Source organism: Aulonocara sp. 'chitande type north' Nkhata Bay, linkage group LG20 (assembly GCF_057382095.1).
Source record: "Aulonocara sp. 'chitande type north' Nkhata Bay isolate Kocher_YH1m ecotype deep benthic linkage group LG20, A_spYH_male_GT1.1, whole genome shotgun sequence".
NCBI lineage: Eukaryota > Metazoa > Chordata > Actinopteri > Cichliformes > Cichlidae > Aulonocara > Aulonocara sp. 'chitande type north' Nkhata Bay.
The window spans coordinates 37,138,855-37,163,009 of NC_141363.1; the positions used below are offsets into that span (position 1 = coordinate 37,138,855).

Here is a 24,155-nt window from a genome sequence, read left to right on the forward strand (position 1 = left end):
ACTGTATTTCAAAACTGTGGAAATAAATGTTTGCCTGTTTGCTTTTCGACTACAAGCGGACTTTGTGGATTATGTTCAACTGCACTAAGACACGCGTACGGCCCGACTACCAGCTAGTGCTTCCGCGGTGATACAATGTAAGGAGTCTCTGCAAGAGACGTCTGAACCCTTACCTACTAATTGGAGGAAACTCATGAAACTAATTCATGAATGGATAAAATGAGAACAATGGTTTGACACCCACAAAGGTTAGATTCATTTATTTTTAGAATGAGTGAGCACAAAAACATTTGTCAGACAGGGGCACAAATATCATAATGCAATAACCTATAAATCATAATCAAGTCTTCAATCTGAACACAAACTAGATAAACTTCAAAGATTCTTCATCCTCCAGATGTTCTTCCTGCTGCTCGTTATCTGATGATATCTGGATGTGAGCAGCTCAGTGCTGGTGCTCAGGGGTTTCCAGGAGAGTAATGGGAGTAGGCTGTGAGCCACTTCACGGGGCAATCCCTAAAATCAAACACAATGTGATTCGCAAGCACAATGGAGTAACACTAACACCACCCACTCACTTTATGTTTGCCAGTAGGGATTTCTCAAACTCCCTTTTCTTTTCTATCGTCCCACTTTCTTTTTTTTTCTTTTGACTTAAATATATTTTTACACGCCTTTCCCTTAATACCTGCTCTATCTGTAGGATTTGGGATTGTTTAAGCCTTTCAAGATGGTTTACCGTCTAGTGTCTACCTCTAAGTACTTAAGTTTGTTTTCTCAGTTTTCTCTGCTTGTGCTCTGTACTGTGACGCAAGTTACAAAGTCTGGCCTGTCTAGGAAAGAAAGCTGTAGAAATGCCAACCATGCAAGCTAACAGACTTATCAACTTCACAACTCTATCATTAAGTTGGAAGTGGTGTAGTACATGATGATCTTCAATCTCAAACATCAGCTGCTGTTGAACAGGTTAGATCTGCAGCAAAAGCTGCCAGTATCAATATTAGTTCTGTAATATTGAAAGCCCAGGAAGTTTCCTGGACAATTCCACATTTTGCTTCAAAGTCTAGGAAGTGGTCCAGAAAGACCACTTTCAAAGTCAAAGTGGTCTTCCTGTGTTTATCATCTGGTGTCCCCTTTTCTCTGTCTTCATGTCCGATGTGAATGTTCTTGGCTCCGTGTCAGTGTGTTTTACGTTGACCTTCATTTCCTGATTATTCGCACTTGTGTTCGTTATGTTTAGCTGTGTCGTTTTCCCCACCTGTCTGCACTTATCTATAAATCCTGACTTTGTGTAGGCAGGCCTGTCTTGGGTCTGTGTGATTATTTTGAATTCCTCACTATTGGGATTTTTTTATTGGTCTTTGCTTTTAACTCCATCAAATGCTTGATTTTGATCATGTCTGCTGGAGTCTTGCATTTTGGTCTTATCCTTACAGATCTCAACAGTTAGGACGTTTACTAAAGAATAGCTCTTTTTTTTTTAATTCCTCAGCAAAGCACAGAACAGAGGTCTGTAGTATAAAGCAAGATTTTGGATTATTCAGTAAATCCTAGGTGTTTTCACTTCTTATATCCACACATTAGGGCAGCACGGTGGCACGGTGGTTAGCACTGTTGCCTCACAGCAAGAAGGTCCTGAGTTCAATTCCACCATCAGGCCGGGGTCTTTCTGTGTGGAGTTTGCATGTTCTCCCCGTGTTTGCGTGGGTTCTCTCCGGGTACTCCGGCTTCCTCCCACCGTCCAAAGACATGCAGCTTGTGGGGATAGGTTAATTGGATAATCCAAATTGCCACTAGGTGTGAATGTGAGTGTGAATGGTTGTCTGTCCCTATGTGTTAGCCCTGCGACAGACTGGCGACCTGTCCAGGGTGTACCCCGCCTTTCGCCCTATGACAGCTGGGATAGGCTCCAGCGCCCCCCGCGACCCTGAAAAAGGATAAGCGGAAGCGAATGGAATGGGAAATATCCACACATTGGTATAGTAACTTGTGTAGTAGACCAAACTTGCGTGATGGGATATCTACTCCTAGGGAAAGTTTGCAGCAGTACTGAATGTTTTCTACTTGTGAATAATCAGTGTAAAATATTTGAAATTGGCCTTTTAACTCTTGCCAGATAAAAGGGCAACAAGAATTGTTTTTTTAGGATCACTCGTAATGTTCTAGGACACAGATGAAATCTCCAGACCTGCACTGCAAACCTTCCTATCCTCTTCTTTTATATATGTGTTCACACTTACAGATGATTCATTAATGAAATGGATTTGATTAGCAGCACATGGCTGCTACTTAGTTTTTTATACGCTGCTTCTGGATTTTGGCTTAGTTTTTTTTATATATATATATATGTATCTATATAATTACATGGTGTAACATGTCATGTGTTCTTCATCTGCAGTTGTAATTATCATTTGAAGAACTGCTAATGACCCCCTGATTGTTATTATGTCCTGATGTGTTCAGGCTGTCCTTTCTCTTTACCATGTCTCTACACTGTTAAACAATGGGTTGAGTTACAAAGCTGACCACATAGCCTGATTGCTGATGTTGGGGTAAATGAAACAAGATAACAGAAAGTTATCAAGAGTTTGTTAATTTGCTTCCTATTGTACACTTCTGCTCTCCTGTGTGTTCGTGTTGAAGATTTTTATACCGCTGATACTTCTGACCCTTCCTCCTTTGGTACTCCATTTCATCGACTGTCCACACAGCTCCCTTTCCTCCCTCCACTCGCACAAAACACTTGTGAAGGCTGAGGTTGTGACGTACTGCATTCTGGAGAGAGGATACAGATACAAGGAAACAGTTCTATCAACATGGAAGCCATGCTATTAAAAACAGTACAGTATAGTGAGATGTTCTGGTTGGCACAGTTTTTTTTCTATGTTAAACTGTGCCCAAATGTTCAGTTTATTACAATAAAAAGCACTTGTATTCTGTACACAAGTAGGCATCACAATTAATATTTCATCCAAATAGTACAAACCTTCCAGGTGGCAGTATTATGTCTGAAGTAGAAGAACATGGTAGTGAACCAGTTGTAAATCTCATTCAGAGTACGTTGTTTGTCTGGAGACTCCAGGATAGACTGCAACCAGTCACACACATGGAAGGGTAAGCAGTGGCAATATTTGGCAAATTAGTCATAAATAGCTACAGTTTGCAGATAAAACCTGATTCCTACTGTAAACCTTTGAGGAAGACTTACAAAGCCTTGAGCCACCCTTCATTTTATTTATATTTGGTAGGAAAATGGGAAATAGGTAAGACATTCAAAGCTCTTCTTTGGATGTTGGCTGCCTTTTGTTCATACAAAATATCATTTTAAGCCTGTCAAAGTGTGTTGCAACTATTGATGCAACTAAAGAAATGGAAACAAACAATGATTTTGTGACAGGCTACAAATAAAGTGCCTAAAGATACAATTTTAAAGCATGAAACCTTTTTTTCCAAGGTCTTTTGTAAAGTATCTGAATATGAGGGTAAGATGGCGCCGCCATTGCGTGCAATAGGTCGGCAGCCTTATGAAATTTCACCTAGTGGGACTAATAAAGGTATATCAAATCAAATCAAATGTTGCAGTGACTTGGAAAAAAACACACATCCAGAGAGTGTGTATAGAAGTGTATACTTTAGAACAGGGGTCGGCAATCTCAGTCCACGAGGGCCGGTGTCCCTGCAGGTTTTAGATCTCACCCTGGGTCAACACACCTGAATCACATGATTAGCTCATTACCAGGCCTCTGGAGAACTTCAAGACATGTTGAGAAGGTAATTTATCCATTTAAATAAGCTGTGATGGATCAAGGACACATCTAAAACCTGCAGGGACACCGGCCCTCGTGGACTGAGATTGGCGACCCCTGCTTTAGAGCCTTGAGAAATCAGGGACCAGTTCAGATCAGACCAACTTCACAAATGAAAATAAAACATTAGACAAACTCACCCATCTTATCAAGTATGCATAGGTGTAAGGAGGCCTGATGTTGTTGTATTTGTAACACTCAATACTGGGAACCAAATCTATAAAAGAACAGTGGGCGTTTCTCATCAGTTTGTCCCATCAAACACACTTCTTTGGATAATGTGCTTTTGAAACATATTTAGAGATAAAACACAACATGCAACAAATATACAGGTACTGCACATTTCAACTGTCAAATGTAATCATTTATATTAGCTAATAAGCTCTAATAGCATTTTATCTGAAAGAACATATGTTATGGTGAAAACGTAATGTGCATAAAATAGTAAAAAAGTCCATTTGTGTGTGAATCCTAGTGAATTTCACTGTTACCTGGGAGGAGATGATCAGAAGCAGTAGGTCTGTTGCCATGCTGGACCAGCTCTTCCAGATGTTTGGTGGCCCACTGTTGCACTCTGTCTCCACTGGTAACCTGAGGCTGCGGCAGGAACAGAGGAAGGCTGTATTGCCACTCAGAAGCTGCCTTCTGCATATAATGATGAAGGTGGATGTGAACAGACACAGCCATTTATTTTCTCTCCAGAAGAAAAATAAAGCAATATTTCAAGGAAATTCTTGTTTTTACTGTCTTAGCATGTAGACATACCGAGTCAGAGTATTTGTCCTCTGAGAGATGAAGTTGCATTGCAATGAGTTTCTGTTTTTCCAGAATGAGCTGAAAAAAGAGAATTCCCATATATCACTGGATTACTTCTATTTTTAGGAGTCTGGATAACCAGGTTCATGTGTCTACTCTTCATTGCTTCTGTGTTAAAATGCTTCGTCTCAGATTCATTTAGACTGATCTCATAATAACATAGTAAAATATAGAACATAACAGAAGACTTCACTATCAGAATGCTGGCTCACTTATGGTTCTAGAAGTTTCTAAAAGCAGAATAGGATGCAGAGCCCTCAGTTATCTAGCTGAAACTTCAACTTTAACTAAGATGTTCCTTTTAAGCTTATAGCTACTGCGAGATTGAGTAGGTTCGAAAGAAAAAGAAACTTGTATCTATTTTTGGACATATTTACACATGAGCATTCATACAGCATAGTGCTGCTGTAGCTTTGTTTCTCTGGGTTCTACCTGACTTTCCATGTACTGAACAATATCCTGCTGGACCCTCCATTGAGCAATACTTCTGTCACCATGTCCGTGTTCAGAATGAAGATGCCTAAAAGACAAATTGTCACAGGGTATATTCAGGGTTAATACAGGGTTTAAAAATATCCAGAGCTTCCTGCCCTTTGTAAAAAGGCCTCAAAATCGAATAATTGGTTGTGTAAAGACAAAGAAATAAAACTAGACTTTTGAAAACACAAACTACGTGAAACCAAATTTATTGTAAATAAATTTCTATAAATTTCTATAAATATAAATTTAGAAGATTGAAATCGTCCTTTTTAAAACAATGCAAATATCCAGTAGAATATCCTGGAAAATAAAACCCACACGGTCCACAGTGGGCAACTCACTGTGGGGCCCCAGTAATGGCATGACATTTCAGGCCCAATGACCCCACCATGGGCAGCCCATGCTGTGGGCTGCCAACACTAAGCACATAGGGGCCTGTTGTGGGGCCCATGCAGACCTGCAGTGAGCCCATAGTATGCCAATGCCAATCAATGAATAAATCATTGACTGTTGTTGTGAATGGGTGCTATATAAGTTGAACTGAACTGAAATGGATTGAATTAATAAATGCTACTAGTTTTGTTGTGTCCAGAAATGAGGAAATAGCCTTTTCCAACCCTGCCACGCCACACACACACAAAAAATGTATTCATTGAATTAATGCACAGTTCTTACTTCAAGAAACTAGAGAAGTCTTCAAATACTGCTTCACAGCCAGGCCATCGGCAGAGCCCACTCATGAGCAGAACACTGGTCCCCTGTGGGATGCTGGAGGAAACAGAAATGTTTCAGTGATGTGAGTGTGACAGTCAAGAGTGTAAAAACATAACGCACCAAAACCAAGACTTCCAAACCATTTTCTGCCAATCTGACTTTTGATATGAAAAGTTTTCTAACCCGTATATTCAGGATTTATGCATTGCAATGCTATGTGTTGCATAAAATATGCTAACTGCAATATGCAGATACAAAGGACTGTTGTTTTCGGAGCAGGGTATGAGCCATTTTTTTCTTAAGCTGTCCTATAGGTAAAGAAATATGAGACAGAAATAAAAGTGAGACAGACAGAACTCAAAAATGATAGCTATAAACTGACGTCTTAATATGAGGTTCAAAAAATAATTCTTGTGGACCAACTTGTTCCAAGTACTAGCAAGGGTTAGGTATCAGCATAGCCAGCTGACAGGGTGTGATGAGCAATTAGAGACAACTAATTTACTAACAAGTCTATGAACCAAATTTAAATGAAAAAAAAATTAATCGTTATTAAAGCCCTGACTTTGGTGATCACCAAATAAATATATAATTAAGTTGTTTACCAGTTTGAAAGACGGAAAAGTAATCACAAGTCATTTAAGAAATGGACACTGAAAACCTACAAAAATGAACACTTTTTCTTTATTCATGAACATCCAGGGATGATTTGCTTTTTACTTTTTCAATCTACTCTTTCAACTGTCCTAAAATGCTGTGAATATTTTAAAAATTACAAACTTTGTAGCCAGGGTTATAAAGATCGGCCATATCTATTGGAACTGAAAACAAAATAATATAAATTAGAATCATGATTATTGAAAAAATAGCTGTTACATAATGAGAGTTAAAGACCAGGCTCCACCCACTAAAATTAGATAAAAATTTACAACAACTCTTATGCTACATCTAAAACATGAAATATAATGTCAGTCACAAGAGATCACATGTTTGTCTTGGTGTAATATGAACCACCAGCTCAACTTACCTCCAGTCTTTGGGCTCATTTTCACCACAGCCAAGTGCTCATTTTAGTGAACCAAAAGTCTATTTTTTTAATGTGCTGGCTTTTCATCAACATACACTACCAGTCAGAAGTTTTAGAACACCCCAATTTTTCAGTTTTTATTGAAAATTATGCAGTTTAATGTCTCATTGCACTCTGAAATGAAAACATAGTACAAAAAAGCAATTACAGCCAAAATCAATTTATAGACCAAAATGTATTCTAAACTTTTGACTCATCAAAGTAGCACCTGATATAACAACTGAACACAGCCTTGGCATTCTTTCTACAATAGAAATCGAATATTCTCCCATATCTGTAGCAGAAGTTCCCATAAACGTGGACCTTGTAGGTTGCTTTGCTTTCACTCTTCTGTCCAGTTCATCCCAAACCAGCTCAATGGGGTTTAAGTCTGGAGACTGTGCTGGACTCCATGTTTTCAAGCTCACCACCTTGTTCTTTGTTCCTGAGGTAGTTCTGGCACAGCGTGGACTTATGTTTTGGTCATTATCTTGCTGTAGGATGAATCCCTGACCAACTAGGTGCATACCAGAGGGTCCTGCATGGTGCTGCACAATGCTGTGGTTTTGGTTCAGGGAGCCTCTCACTCTGTACAAGTCACCGACCCTGGATCCAGTAAAACAGCCCCAGACCATCATCTCACTGTGGACCCATCCTTTTACCTACTCAACGGTGTACAAAGATCCTGTGTGATGAACCGAAGATTTCAAATGTTGATCCATCAGTCCATAATACCTTCTTCCAGTCTTCAGTAGTCCAATGGTGGTGTTTCATGTCCCAGCCAAGCCTCTTTGTCTTATTCTGACGTCTGGCATTCTTGCTGCAACTCGTCCTGTCAAACCTGCAGCTCAAAGTCTTCTCTTCACAGCTGAAACTGAGACTTTCATACTACGACCACTATTAAGCTGTGCTTGAAGCTGTTGTCCTGTCAGCCGCCTATCACACAGCTGAGAACTCTCAGCTCTCTCTGTTAACTTGTCTTCTGATTCAGTCGTGTCTTTGGGTCTGCAGACCTCTTCCTGTCAAAGTTTCTGAGCCTTTGGATGTTGAAGGAAACTGTACTCACTGACACCTTGACTTTGCAGTTTCTCTGTAGGACAGGCCGACATTTATAAGTGTTGTGATGGTCTGTCTCTCTTCCATTGTTAATCACCTTTTTCCTCACCATTTTTGCAGCATCACACTACTTTCTGCAGTACAATACTGTTCAACTGATGCTGACCAACACTTCTTTTATGCAGACAGAGGGGGTTGGAAGTAATCCAGAAAAGCTGGAACACCTGTAGGAATTAGTAGCACCAGCTTTCAAGGCTTGATCAAGCTCCATTTTTGCAGAAGAGCTTTAAATTGTTAATACATTTTGTGTTCCCTGAAAAAGACCTTTTGCATAATTCAGATGTTAATTTTTCAGTTTAGGGTAACCTTACTTTTTTTTTTTTTTTTTTTTTTTACCTCTGGCAGTTCACCAGCTTTGTATCATTTCAAACTATTCATTGTACTTGAATGACTTGAACTACAACAAATAACTGGAAAAATTGGGGTGTTCTAAAACCTTTGACAGGTAGTGTATGTGATTTTGATTTTATGATGTAAAATCATGCTACAACAGCTGCCGTAGGCTCCTGCTCCCTGTGACCCATAAACTGGATAAGCAGAAGAAGATGGATGGATAACAACAACTGTGCATGATTGCTGTGCAAGTGGTACCCCGCTCACTCTCAGACCTGGGGTATGAGATACTGTTGATTTGTCAAATAATGGGACAATTCCACAGCTTCTACAACCACCTTTAGCAGTAGTAACTTGCAGTAACTGAGTAATTGTTTTCTGTACGACTTTAACAGTCTCTCACATTATTATAGAAAATTGAGCTTATTCCCAGTTTTATTTATCTATGAACCCAGAATCAGTTAGTTAAACAATAGTCAAGTTGTAAAGACATAAAGGCCTAGATGACCTCTAATTTTTTATTTCTAAATTAAGACAAACTGAAGTTATTGTACTCGGACCTAGAAGTCTCCAGTCTTCCTGGAAGACAGCGAATCATCTTAGAGTTATTTTTGATCATGATATGCCTTTCGATATGAACACTAAACAAAGATCTAGAATCTTTGTTTAACAAAGCAGACAAAGTAAAACTAAAAAGCTGGTTCACACATTTGTTACTTCTAGGCGGGACTACTGTAGTTCCCTGTTATTAAAGCTCACTGAAAAACCTTTGATCTAAATTGCTGCAGAAAAAGTGCTGACAGGAACTAGAGAGAGCATACAGCAGGTAAAGTAAGTACTGAACACTTCACAAAATATTTTCTGAAGGTGCTGTTGAGATGACATTCTCACCAGATGTCAGTAACAACCATTCCAAAAACATGCAATGAAATAAAACCATATGTCAGTAGATGTCCATAAATGAAGACATATGTAATAATAAGAAATGAAACATGAGTATGAAACACAGTGAAATGTATTTAATACTTCATAGAAGAGCTTTTTTTTTTCAAGAGTGATTTTGGGCCATTCTTCCACACCAACAGTCTTTAAATCCTGATGGTTACGTCTATGAGCTTTAGTTGTTTCCATTTGGATTCAGGTCAGGTGACTGACTGGGCCATTATAGCAGCTTTATTTTCTTTGGTTGAAACCAATTGACAGCTTCCTTGGCTGTGTGTTTGGGATCACTGTCTTGCTGAAATGTCCACCCTTGCTTCATCTTCATCATCCTGGTGGATCGCAGCAGATTTTTGTCAAGTTTACCTCTATATATTTTTCTTTGAATTATATGAAGTGTGCCAGTGCTAAATGCAGAAAAATAGCCCCACCCCATGATGTTCCCACAGCCAAGCTTCATTGTTAGTATGGTGTTTTTGGGGAGCTTTTCAGTGCGTTTTGACCTGCAGACATTGCATGTATTATTATTATTATTATTATTATTATTATTATTATTATTATTATTATTATTATTATTATTATTATTATTATTAAACAGTAGCAGTGACAGTCAGCAGTGGTGAGCATGCACACATGGCATACGGCCATGGCAGTTGAGTGCATTACTTATTGTTTTCTTTGAAACAATAGTACCTGCTGATTCTCTTGCACAACTCTGCTGATAACTCTTTTCACTCCTCTGTCTGAAATCTTGCAGGAAGCACTTGTTTGTGGCCAGTTTATGATGAATGATGTTCTTTTCACTCCTGAATTATGGCCCCACAGTGCTCACTTGAACCTTCAGTAGTTTAGAAATTCTTCAGTAGTCAGTGGTACATATGCTGCAACAATGTAGTTGTGAAGCTCATTGGTTTTACCCATCATGAGATGTTTCTTGTATGACACCTTGGTAATAAGACACCTTTTTATAGGCCATCATTTGGGGCCGAACCAGCGCTGATATAAATTTGTAGTGGCTCATTACTAATTACTCATAGATTTCAGCTGATGTCATTCCATACTGTTTTCTTCATGTGTTCAATACTTTTTTCTTTTTTGTCATTTCTCATTATTACACATAAGTTAATTTAATTACATCTATTGTTCAATTTGCATGTGTGGATTGGATGGATTGTTACCAACATCTGGTGAGAATTTTATGTCAATAGCACCTTAAGAAATATACTTACTTAGAAAATTGGTGAATTGTGTTCAATACTTGTTTTACACATTGTATGTTTCTTATACTGGCTTCTCTTCACTGGCTCTCTATTAAATCAAAAATCAAATTTAAAATCCTTCCTCCTTACATACAATAATAATCATGCCCCATCTTATCTTACAGTAGAGCATGCTGCTCTCAGACTGCAGGCTTACCTGTGTGTATTTAACAGTAGAATGGGAGCCTTCAGCTTCCAGGCCCCTCTTCTGTGGAACCAGCTCCCAATTTGGATTTAAGAGACAGACAGCCTCTCTGCTTTTAAGATTAGGCTTAAAAGTAGCTTTTTTGAAGCTTACAGTTAAGGCTGGATTAGGTAAATTTAGTCGCCTGCAGCTGGGGGACACTCACCTTTTTCCACTATACACCACTACTGCATGTCATGAAATTTTGTCTTCTTTTTCCCATCGTTGATTTCCTGACCTGTCTCTCTATGCTTCCCTGGTCTCTTTTCTTTCTCCTTACCCCAACTGGTTGCAGCAGATGGCTGCCTCTTCCTGAGCCTGCTCCTGCTAGAAATTTCTTCCTGTTAAAGGCGAATTTTTCTATCCCTTTATTGTAAAATACTACCCATGGGTAACTGTCGGATAGTTGGAGTTTTCTCTCTTAAATTGTAGGGTCTTTATTTTTACAGTCTAAAGCATCTTTGAGATTTGGCACAATGTAAATAAAATTGAACTGAACTGAATTAATTGTTACCCGTCATGAAGCCGGGCCTCAAGAGAGGTCTGCTTTTGAATGTCTCCCCTCCTCAAGGAGAGGAAATGATGGCTCGATGTGGGAGAAGAGCCCATGTGAGGTGAAGGTTCCTGAAGAATATGGCATGCATCCACCTCTTCCTTGCAAATGGAGACTGCTGCACTGCTTTCTGGATGCAGCAGGGGAAGAAAAGATTGATGTAGATTCTTGCCATACAAAGTGAAACCTAATACTATATGCCACTGGTGCTACACTACCTAACTGGTATATTACTATACTAAAAAAAATTCTTAAGACCTAAAATAGAGCACCAGCATCTTACACTCAGCAAATCATAGAATTAACACATGTGTCACAATGTCATAACAAAAAATTAGCATATAACACTTGTAAACAAACAAACAGACAAAAATATCCTTAGTTTCAGTATTTCATATGTTGTTTTTTTGTTAAATATGGAGCTTATAAGTTCTGCATTTTTAATACATTCTGTATTTGTCTCTATAAGTTAATCTTTTACTTTAGAGAACGATTGTAAGACGATTTGCATGCATCAAATGCAAATCGTCTTCTCCTAAAGTAAAGCAAAAGACATTTAAATATCTGTATACCACGTCGTTGCCTGTAAGCGACTGGAGAAACGTGACGCAGAACTGATGGTCTCTGCTGCTTCTGTCTAATGCCTTCCATACTGCTCCAGCACTGGAAAGAAAAAAGTATTGATATTGTTTTGGCTGTAACATAATACAGTTTCCTTTTAATCGCTAGGCCTCATTCAAAAACATTTTTTATTTGTTTGGGGGTTTTTTTTCATTTTTTAGGAAGAAGTGATGTTTAACATTTGATAGTTTACTAACAAATATTTGTAACAAACTGTTTGCCATTTGTTTCTGTGAATTATAGCGAATGACTAATATCCTGCATACACTACAATGGGGCAAAAAAGTATTTAGTCAGCCACCGATTGTGCAAGTTCCCCCACCTAAAATGATGACAGAGGTCAGTAATTTGCACCAGAGGTACACTTCAACTGTGAGAGACAGAATGTGAAAAAAAAAAATCCATGAATCCACATGGTAGGATTTGTAAAGAATTTATTCGTAAATCAGGGTGGAAAATAAGTATTTGGTCAATAACAAAAATACAACTCAATACTTTGTAACATAACCTTTGTTGGCAATAACAGAGGTCAAACGTTTACTATAGGTCTTTACCAGGTTTGCACACACAGTAGCTGGTATTTTGGCTAATTCCTCCATGCAGATCTTCTCGAGAGCAGTGATGTTTTGGGGCTGTCGCCAAGCAACACGGACTTTCAACTCCCGCCACAGATTTTCTATGGGGTTGAGGTCTGGAGACTGGCTAGGCCACTCCAGGACTTTCAAATGCTTCTTACGGAGCCACTCCTTTGTTGCCCGGGCGGTGTGTTTTGGATCATTGTCATGTTGGAAGACCCAGCCTCGTTTCATCTTCAAAGTTCTCACTGATGGAAGGAGGTTTTGGCTCAAAATCTCACGATACATGGCCCCATTCATACTGTCCTTAACACGGATCAGTCGTCCTGTCCCCTTGGCAGAAAAACAGCCCCATAGCATGATGTTTCCACCCCCATGCTTCACAGTAGGTATGGTGTTCTTGGGATGCAACTCAGTATTCTTCTTCCTCCAAACACGACGAGTTGAGTTTATACCAAAAAGTTCTACTTTGGTTTCATCTGACCACATGACATTCTCCCAATCCTCTGCTGTATCATCCATGTGCTCTCTGGCAAACTTCAGACGGGCCTGGACATGCACTGGCTTCAGCAGCGGAACACGTCTGGCACTGCGGGATTTGATTCCCTGCCGTTGTAGTGTGTTACTGATGGTGACCTTTGTTACTTTGGTCCCAGCTCTCTGCAGGTCATTCACCAGGTCCCCCCGTGTGGTTCTGGGATCTTTGCTCACCGTTCTCATGATCATTTTGACCCCACGGGATGAGATCTTGCGTGGAGCCCCAGATCGAGGGAGATTATCAGTGGTCTTGCATGTCTTCCATTTTCTGATGATTGCTCCCACAGTTGATTTTTTCACACCAAGCTGCTTGCCTATTGTAGATTCACTCTTCCCAGTCTGGTGCAGGTCTACAATACTTTTCCTGGTGTCCTTCAAAAGCTCTTTGGTCTTGGCCATGGCGGAGTTTGGAGTCTGACTGTTTGAGGCTGTGGACAGGTGTCTTTTATACAGATGATGAGTTCAAACAGGTGCCATTCATACAGGTAACGAGTGGGGGACAGAAAAGCTTCTTACAGAAGACGTTACAGGTCTGTGAGAGCCAGAGATTTTCCTTGTTTGAGGTGACCAAATACTTATTTTCCACCCTAATTTATGAATAAATTCTTTACAAATCCTACCATGTGAATTCATGGATTTTTTTTTCACATTCTAGCTCTCACAGTTGAAGTGTACCTCTGGTGCAAATTACTGACCTCTGTCATCATTTTAAGTGGGGGAACTTGCACAATCGGTGGCTGACTAAATACTTTTTTGCCCCACTGTATTTAGTCACATCACATAAAAAATGTAGTTAAATCCTCTTTTTTTTGTGTGTCATGTATCAGGATGAGTACATTCTGAGATATCATCATTTGTTCAATCAATACTCTTAAAATTGCAAATATAAATGTAAATGTTATATTTTTAATGAAAAATGAAATTCTCATTAGGTTTGCACCATTCTTTTCATATAGGGGTTTTAGGGTTATTCCAATGAATCCAAGCTCTGGAATTGGAATTGTCTAACTGGACAAATTTGGGATTTTACAGTAGAAATAATCACAGGTACAGACTAGTAAAATGTGTTTATTTTCATTGTTATTTTCTGTAATTTCCCTGACCAGCATGGAAGGGCAGTATGCAGCAGGGCGTGAAGTCTGCAACTAGATTAGGCCCAAGCACCCCTGTAGCCTCATCAGCTGATTTTAAATCATCAGTTTTTTGAGGTTTCCCTACTTTCCTTGATGACTGGGTGCCATCACTTTGCTTCATCTCAGCTAACTAGACTCGCTGAACCTGATTTGTTGGATTGTGCTGCTGTTGGTGGCTTCTGGAATTATCTGAGAAATCATAGAGCTTCCTTTTTTGGTAATTTTACAAACTGTCTAAGAAGACAGTCTTTCAACTTTACTGACTGAAATTTGTGTGTATTATTATAAATGTTAGTTAGCACTACAGTGCTTAATAAATTCATTAGACCACCTGTCATAAAAACAAGAAAACACAAATAGTAATTTGTCAGAAATGAGTTTAAACTAAAAATTATTCTTATTTATTAGGCAAATAACAAACTCAACTCACAGTTTTAGATCCAAATTTGAGCCGGCACTCTGGACTTGCCTGAGATGTCAGAAATTAATCATACATGTGCATTAACATTTTTTCTGCTTTTTTCTGAAAGTTCATGCGACAATAATTTAAAAATAATTATGATAAAGAAACATATAACTTTTTAAAATAAACATTATCTAACATTATATCCAGTGTATACAGTTTAACCAACTACTACAGCTCCCAACTGGAACATAAAAAACGCAGATTTTTGATAATAATAAAACATCATTAAACTTTCTCTTGTTTATTTTAAGCTTATTTTCACAGACACTATAATAATAGATTTCATAAAAAGCTTTGACGCTGTGCAGAATTTAAACACTGACACAAGACAAATCACATTTCCTAGTTTCAAAGTTTGAAATGTCATCTTTGTATTGTTTATGTTACGTAGGCTTTAAATGTTTAGTAACTGAAGTTACTGAAACAAGTTTATTCCAATTAAGTGATGTTATTTGTTACATACCTGACTTCCTGACACAGACATGGGTGGCTCTTCCATCTGTTTGATGCTATCAAGTTGGCGTTCGACTTTTTGTTGTCCAAATTTCATGTACTCATCAGAAGTCTCTGGCATTTCTTAAGACACAGAAGACACATTAATGCCTCACTAGAAAGACTTAGAAAACCACATTTTATCATGGAAGTTTTGTCATTTTCTCTACTCCATGAGGGTAGATTCAAACGCTACAAATAAGTAAAGTGTGTTACAAAATGTTCCTTTAATTTAATATATCTGGGAGACATACTGACATATAAACAAACTCTGGCTATTATCTGTAGAATTAACACATAATAACAGTGAAAGAAAACTGCAGCTCTGAACAAGTTTTAAATCACTGCACTCCCATTGTTAAATATTAGGTGTGGATTCTTTTCTTTAGTTGCAAGCATCCCAATAAGATGCTAAGAAGCTGGTTTTAGTTTAAATTGTTTGAGTGATCAAAGATTCAAAGTGCTTGGAACTTCTTCAGTACTCAAAGAACTCAAACCACCAAAGTTTTTTAATAGCTATGTAAAACACTATTTATTATTTAATCATTTTTAGAATGTGACATGATTCTAACGGCAGTCATATGACTTACACCATTCTGGCTTGGGCAATTCCCAGCTTAACAAGTTCTGCAACAAATGTTGGGGAACCAGGTCATATTAATGAAAATAGACTACTGGAATAAGAAACACTGACAAGGACAGAGAACATGGAATTGATGGAGTGCTACTATAAGGACTGTTCACAACAGGAGAGGTTACACGCAAAGCATATAGGAACTTTGGATGAGCAGAATACCAACGTCCACACTGATCAAGAAGCACGTGGAAGGTGAGTGCTATAACATCAACAAAGGAAATATAATATCAACACTAGAAATACAAAGACTACAGCAAAGTGGGAACAATACTGAGCAGTATGGCTGTTTGGTTGAAACAAGATCACTACACAACCAATGATAAGCCTTGCTCATCTCAATGAGAAAGTTCCTAGAGGACAGGAAATCAGCCAATTACACATCTATATACTCAGCTGGATCAGCAGCATCAGGAGACAGATGCCCATGATGTCAAAAGATGAGCACCATTTCCACAGAGGCAGGAGTCACCCCAAGCTAACAGGACCCACGTTTCAGACTGTGCAAAGGTGCCCTGGAGACTTTTTAGCACACAGCAGTGGGACAGGTCTGTACTGGGACAGAAAAATTGGCTCTGATATTTTTGGTGCAGGAGGCCTACAGCCGATTGTCCAGTTTAATATGTGCACATATTTGTGAAATTCTTCAAAGCAATAGTAAAGATGAGTAGCACAAGCAAAAATGTGAAATAGAAGAGAATAAGTAGGTCAAAGTAGCAAAACAGGCAGTAATGAAAATGAATGAATGAAGATTATGCTGCTCTCACCTCTAAATTTAACAAATCAAACTCCCAAACAAAGGGTTGCTCCTGTGTGTGGGCATTTTTACAAGCAGCCAGCTGAGCACATCCAGCAAGAGGATTACCTCAATGTGACTTCAACTTCCAGAGGGAAAGCCTCTGATGTCTGCCTGTGCTTATGCACCCCAAAGCAGTTCAGAATACCTTTGGAGTCTTTGTGTCAGATCTTGGAATGGGTTTAGGATAGGGAATTTACCTCAGAAGTTAGGTAGGTATTGTGTTGCAGCAGCCCATTAAATATAAAATACAAAAATGACACCTCGATAAATCAAAATATGATATGATACACTAAGAAGCTTAAATATCAAATTATTGTAGGAGCAGTGGGATGAGTTGGTAAAGAGTTCCTGTATCAGTCACTGACTTTGTTATATGAGGTCTTATATCTTTGACACTCAGCTAAAGAGAGGAGCAGAACTTTCAACTGAGTTGCATCCAACTGGCAGGCACAGCTGCCAGTCAGACCTGTAAAGTAGTGAGGTCTGACAGAGTCCCCTGTCCATACGGTCTTTAACTCTGACATTCAGAAGAATTTCACCTGTATCTCAGGCGAGTGTTGGAAGTCTGCAACTTCCTTGCTGGAGGAAGTACAACCTAAAGAATTGTGGGAAGCCACGTCAGTTAAACTGAAAAAGGTCACTGGGATAGGTAAGAAATTCCCTTGTGAAAAGGAGCCACATTTGGATGAGAGTCATCCCAAGTTACCAAACGCTCTGGATACTCTGGAGCTTATTTAGTGGGCATGCCTCTTCAGTGTTTTGTGGAGGTGCAGACTGGAGCCCTGGTTGGTTCTGATAGTCAAGAAGAATACCAAATTAGAGGTATCACGGCCACTTAATCATCCACTTACATACTTCTATAATCAAAGTGAGAGCTGTGCCCTCATGCTTGGCACAAAATCAACCATATTTTCAGTGGGTACTGGACTCTCCCATGGTTGTCCCTTGTCTCTAGTCTGTGACATTCATGCACAGGAGGGAACTCCATAGCGCTCCTACCATTTGTGAGTCTTGTGCTTATTTATGGCTTCTAATTTTGTTGAACATCTGATGTTTAACGACATCAGATGTTCAACAAAATTAGATTTACAGATTTACACATCAGATTTACAGATTTACAGGCTCTGCCAGTCTTGTATTTTCAGAGACACATGCCACAGTCTCTTCCCCCATTGACAGACTCCAATGTCTTAGACTACAGATATCTCTTTTGTTCTAAAGCTCCACTGTGAGGTGAAGAGTCATTTTAACCAAAACTGCTGCATGTAAAGAACTGTATCAGATAAAATACTCAGACCAGCCATCAGGCATCAACAACCAGGCTGCTTTCAATCAGATTTCATTCAGACTGAACTTCACTAGACTGTCTTGAACATGACTACATGCCGAAATGCTTTGAATTTCTGAGATAGTTTGATACATTTAGTTTTACAAGTATCATTTACATATCTTGAGTAACCACAGTCAAAAGTCAGTAGGGTTTTGATAAAAGTTTAAAAAAAAAAATTAATTATAGCAATCCTCAAAAAAGCTAAGCTACTTCATGAGTAAGTTCCATTTTTATTAGACTTGATTTTGAAGAGAAAAATGTCAGACCTCTGGTAGAGGACATGAGACGACTTTAGGAGGACCTACACATAAACACACTGTGTGTACGTGCCTGTGCTCAGTTATATTTAACAGAGACTGTTAAAAATAATGAAGTTAAATTCAATTAATAATATTACAACAAATCCTGTCTCAAGGTTATTCAACTGTTTGCTAAAAACCCTGGAATAAACAAGTCAGAGTAAAAGATTGCTGACAATCTTCCTACTTGGACAATACTTCAGGGATTTTGACAGTTTGTATCATTTTGTGGCACCCTTTGTGTGTGTGTGTGTGTGTGTGTGTGTGTGTGTGTGTGTGTGTGTGTGTGTGTGTGTGTGTGTGTGTGTGTGTGTGTGTGTGTGTGTGTTAAGGTTTGGAAATGATTTTGGTGTGTTGTATACATTTTTATTGTATTTCTACCTTTTGCTTCTGCATTAAGTAGGAACACATAGAAAAGCAAAGAAGTTTGAATGTAATCTCAGAAGCGTGTGATTGTGTGAAAAGTCTCCAGGCAATACAGCCATGAACACATTAAAGGCTCAAGTATGTAAAGTCTTTCCTGCAGCAGGCTGTGGTTGTTCGCAGGTGCTCTCTCTCTCGCTCTCTCTCTCTCTCTCTCTTTCACACACACACACACACACACACACACACACACACACACACACACACACACAGATAGCATCAACAAAGAAGTCTACAGAACGAGTGGGAAGCTGTTCTACTTTCATGCTGCATGGTGACATATCACCTGCAAGCAATGGGACCTGCTTTTTTCAAATCAGACAATATTTTTCCTGGAGCAGCACTTCACTACGTGATACTCAGCAAATGTCTGAATGTTTTTTTTTTAAAAACTGTTTCAAATCAATGTTGAAAAATACTGTCATTCATTTCACCCTTTGTTTATTTAATTTAAACCTTTTTAAAGTCCGTAGCTTGGTTACATGGTCATGGTTACAATAACACACACCTGGAAATATTGAATATTGGTCTACCCTTTAAAGTTCAGTGTTGATGGTTTTCACCCCCTCTTTCTTGTTATTTTCTGTCAACTCTAGAATTGATTTTTTTGCCTCTTGTGTGAACAGCCAACATATCTGGCTTTTGTGTGTTATATCACTATGCCCTATAGCTGAATGTGTATACAAATCTGGTAAGTGGAGAAATACACAGAACCACTGACAGTTCTGTGTCAGCGTTTCTGTGTGAAAGTGAGTCCATCACCATAACCTCTGTAAACAGCATTAAATAGACGGGTACAGAAGTTGTTATGGAACTGTACTTCATCTGGTTTTGTTAAAAATTAAAGTAAGAGCTATATTTGAGTCACTGAACCTATTCTTTTATGTTGTTGGTGCTTTTTGGAGCATTTTAATGGAATTTGCTGACTAAGAATAAAATGACTTGCTATGTAGTACTGGCCCGCCAGTGTTCACTTTTACTAAGTATAATTTATGGATGTGTGTTGTTGTTTCTTATGACATGTGTAAAAATAAATCACTGTGGTTATATTTTTGCATAGAGTGGACACACTAAGTGGCAAAATTCAGACACTTGTCCAGTTTGTGGACCATGTAGGACAGTCTTGATACCAGTGAATAGACTGGTATCTTTTAGTCAAGCCTCTTTCACACACTCTTTTTTTAGGCCTAGGCACTTTTAAGGTAACAGTCACGCACACTCATGCAGCTGCACTGGGGGACAATTCAGGGTTCAGTACTTAACCCAAGGATTCTTGGACAAGAGGAGCTGGGAATTGAACCACCAGGATTTACATACCAAGTCACAGATATGTTGTCTATTTAAGTTGCGATGAAGGCCACACGCCAAACTCATCAGGCAATTAAGTTACTCTACAACCTAGAAGCATGCTTGAGTTTTGACATCTTCTGTCTTTCTGTTCTTCTCTGTTCTTCTCTGTACTTCTTTCAAGTGGGTGAACTTGTGCCAAAAGCCCCTACAGTGTTAAAACCCAGTCTCAAAGATGAACATCTTGTTAAATATATTCTTTCCCCTTCTGCAAGTTCTGCATGTTCAGTTTGGGTCAAAAGACAGTATCATGATAAGTTACTGGGAAAACGAGTCAGTCTTTTTAGGCATGCTTGATTTTTCACAAGCTTTCTCCTGAGAATGTTTAATACAGTCAGAGCCTCGGTATTTAAATTTCTAAGACATTTCTTTGGTTTTAATTTCTTCCATACTTCCAGATTTACCACTGGAATAAATCTTAATAAATTACGTTGGCACAGGACTCTTATCGAAATGACATATTTTTAAGTGAAGCAAGTAATGTTTACAATCAACACGGAAATAAGGTACGCACATTTTGGGGGGGTCTGATCCTTTCTTTCAGTTATTGTATCAGACTGAAGGGAAGCGTCTGTACAATGAGCCAAAACAGCACACATACTGAATGTCTGATGCAAATGCACACCCACAACAACAGGAATTCAGTAGAAAGTAAGAGCAGCAGGTTTGTGGCTTCTCAGTGTCACCTTTCATTCTTGTTTTCTTTTTCAGCTTCATCTTACCTGGAGAGGACCATTATAGTCTGCATCTGTTTTGTCAAAGTGAGGAGAATTTTAGTCATAACCCCACACTAAATATAAGAGATATGATGCTTCATATTTGCTATTTCCTGTCTGGATATTTCATTCGGCCACATTATAGCATGGAAAGTTGCAGATGCCTCATACTGGTACTACTATGAATGTGTGGGTTTACTACTCTCATACTCCCATATCTGAAATAAAACTTCTCAATTACATTGATACACTGAAATCAGCGAGACTGGTGAAGGGTTAATCATTTGTATTAGTATCAGTAAGTACAATGATTTAGCATCTCCTGTTGTTTTATTTAATTCATTAAAATGGCAAAGTTCCCATCTTTGCGTTCACATGAATTTGCCTGAAACACACTTGACAGTAAAAAACAGACCTAATAACTGAATGTCAGATGATGTTTTAATATGTGAATGGGAGACTGGAAATAAATCCAGTGCTTTTTTATTCTCTGCCTGCCTCATACAGCAGGCTGAATTTAAAAAATAATAATAAAAAAAACACTAATAAAATCTTAAGTCAGGTCTTTTTAACATAAATGACTAACTGGTCAAAACTCTTTCACATATCATCAGAAAGTCAGATTCTATTATAACAGACTCGTTATCTCAAGACTTCAGTTTTCTATCAGAGTGGGTTTTCTTGTTCCTCTCAACGTTCAGACCAAGAGGTGTGATGCAGATAAACAGATTTAAAATGAACGGAGGAAAAGGAAGTAGGCCTACACAGAATATTATTGTCATGACTAAAGCTCTAGTTTTTGCACAATAGCACTGATAGCCTCATCGCGGCACTAGATAGCACACACACACACACACACACACACACACACACACGTATATAACAGATGTGGAAAATTGCAAATGCTGAAGTGTTTGTGTTCCCGATTCCTGCCGACTGACTTTGAAATTGTGAGCAGTCCACCTGTCCAGTATAGAATCAGCCTCTTTCCCAGCAGCAGCAAAGAATGGCTCAAGCCCCAAAACAACCTTCCCCAGTGTTATAGTTTCACCAAATGTGATATTTGTATGTTTCACTTTTCTGACACTATTCCATAGCTCAGCAATTATTAGATTATTATATAATGATTACAAGATTAATACATGATTTAGTATGCAGAAACCAGTATTGCATATTGCATATGTAAGATGTAAATATGACTATTTTTTTAAAATATTAATGCCTTGAAGAGAATATTTGTATGAGGCATACCCTGTTTTATAGAAACTGCACTACATTTTAAACATCGACTGTAAATTTCATGTGATTTCATGTTCAGTTAACGCAGGGCTTTTAAGTTGATCCTCCTGTTTCGCTAGCTAGCATATAACTTGTGATTTCAGCAGTTCTATTGGTCAGTTAGCAATAAATCAGACTAAGATAGAAGAGCAGAATGAAATGTGTTATTAGAAAGATGCTCTAAGCCTTTCACAGCGGTAATACACTCTTTACCACTGCACTGTTGTTTCCTGGTTTCAGCTAACAAGATGGCTGCAGCTTTTACAAAAGTCTGGAGAGGAGTTTTCACTTTTGTGCCTTTTTTTATTAATAACTCTTGTAACTCTCCTCATCCATACGTCCAACACTGTATACAAGTCTACAAGTTCCACAACAACACACCTCATATTGACAGAACAAAGAACATGCTCTGGGTTATGTTAGTTATTAAAAAAACAAACATCTAATGTAATACAACACACCAAAATCATTTCCAAACCTTAACACACACACACACACACACACACACAAACACACACACACATTTAGCCAACACATAAATAAAACGTGTTTAATAAACATTATGAACGTCTCGATGTACTTGGTGCCACTAACGTGCAGTAAATGACGGAGGATGTCATTCTGATGCTAAAAGACTGAGAGTGAGGTAGAAATGAACTTTAATCATTTATTACATGAACACTAGGACAAAAAAGTCCAACTGAATGCTTCAGTCCCTGAGGGCACAATTGTTTAAAAAAACAGAGTCATTTTAGTGGCCTGAAGAGTCCTCACTTCACAAAAAGTAAAGAACAAGATTTTTTCAATCTGTTTTGTATACTTTTAAATAAATAAATGTTAAATACATTTAAATACATTAAAAAAAATTAATATTTTATATTTTATGTATTGACCCTACAAATGAGAAGATAAAATGCTTTTTCTGTTCACTATTTCATAGCTGAGAAACTGCACAGTAAAATGACCATAAACTCTTTCTAGAAACATTCTGTAGATGAAAAAAAAAAGTTAAAAGATTAATACTGCAGTTTGGGGAAAATGGATGAGTGAAATTGCTCTAAACTGTTCAAATCTCTGAAACTGAAATGGGCTCAGGTCTATAAAAAGAGAGAGCTTGGCCACACACGTCCCGCTGTGCAACAGGACCTCTCTGTCACCATTTGATTTACCTCATCATGATCGTAAGCTTTAATAGTGCCAAATGTTTTAGTGTGTGCGTTTTTAAACCGCATGCATATATTAACATATCAAAGTTAAATGCACTGTAGTATGAAATCGTCACCTTTGATAAATCTCAAAATTATCATCTTAAATAGCTTCCCAAAGATTTCTGGGCCCTTCATCCTAACGAGATGCCCTCTCTGTTTTCGGTGTCTGTGTATCTGTGTATCTGTGTATATGCTGCTTTTGATAAAATTTTGATTTGAAATATTTGGACTGACTGTACATCCTTGTTGACTGAGTGTTGCCATCATCGCAACGTTTTTAAAATATGCTCTGAACATCTCACTCTGCATTGAGTCCAATTAAATAACTTTTGAAAATTTATTGTAAAACAGTACGATTTGTGCTTACCGGAGAAGCGTATGCAGAACCTCCTCCTTGCCACAGTCTTCCTTTTCTCAGGTACTTCGAGGGAGAAATGATTCAAGGGGGGAGTAATTCCACAGGAAATATGGTTTTCAGCAACTACGACTTCAAGATGTATGACAGATACACCTTATTTTGAGGAAGACTGCAAAGTGTGGTTGGCAACACAAGAAAAAAGTAAAAAAAAAAAAAAAAAGAAGTTATATTTCACAAAAAACCCAAACAACCCAACAACAAAAAGAGCACATACAATTTTCAGCTTAATGTTTAATTTTACTCAGCAGCGCTGTGCTTTTTTGTTTTAAAGGAAAATATAATTAAATGTTAAATATCAGAATCAATCTTGGACATCTTGACCTGAATGTTTCTGGTACTGCTTTATGTACAAAGACCAGAATAAAAAGATACGTGTTCAGCACTCACCTGACTATCTGAGAGCACGAGGACACATCAAAGCAGCACAACATCAACTTATATTTATACCCAGAGCAGGAGATGGGGTAATGTAAAGCTCATGTAGTCAGCAAATCAAAACACACCAAGAAACTGCAACAAAAACATTTCCAAACTCTGCTGTGACAACCTAAAAAAAAATCTGTCTGTTGGAAAGTAAACTGTTTTATACCTGAGCAAAAAGTGCAAACGGATT

General features: G+C 38.3%; 1 protein-coding gene across 4 annotated transcripts; it reads right to left on the reverse strand.

The window, feature by feature from the left end:
• Positions 1–250: 250 nt before the first annotated feature.
• Positions 251–24,155, reverse strand: foxp3b (forkhead box P3b). Of its 4 annotated transcripts, XM_086278366.1 has the most exons (14): positions 23,930–24,155; positions 23,492–23,651; positions 15,062–15,174; positions 14,563–14,601; positions 11,839–11,929; positions 11,228–11,396; positions 5,778–5,870; positions 5,055–5,142; positions 4,572–4,640; positions 4,298–4,451; positions 3,947–4,023; positions 2,987–3,088; positions 2,654–2,775; positions 251–516 (listed from the first exon to the last, which is right to left on the reverse strand). In XM_086278366.1, the coding sequence occupies exons 3-14, from the start codon at positions 15,170–15,172 to the stop codon at positions 459–461; spliced, it is 1,173 nt and encodes a 390-aa protein (XP_086134492.1). In that variant the 5' UTR covers positions 15,173–15,174; positions 23,492–23,651; positions 23,930–24,155; the 3' UTR covers positions 251–458. The 4 variants fall into 4 exon arrangements, with proteins under 4 accessions (XP_086134492.1, XP_086134490.1, XP_086134493.1 ...); XM_086278364.1 differs by having other exon boundaries at positions 251–2,775; XM_086278367.1 differs by lacking the exon at positions 14,563–14,601 and having other exon boundaries at positions 251–2,775.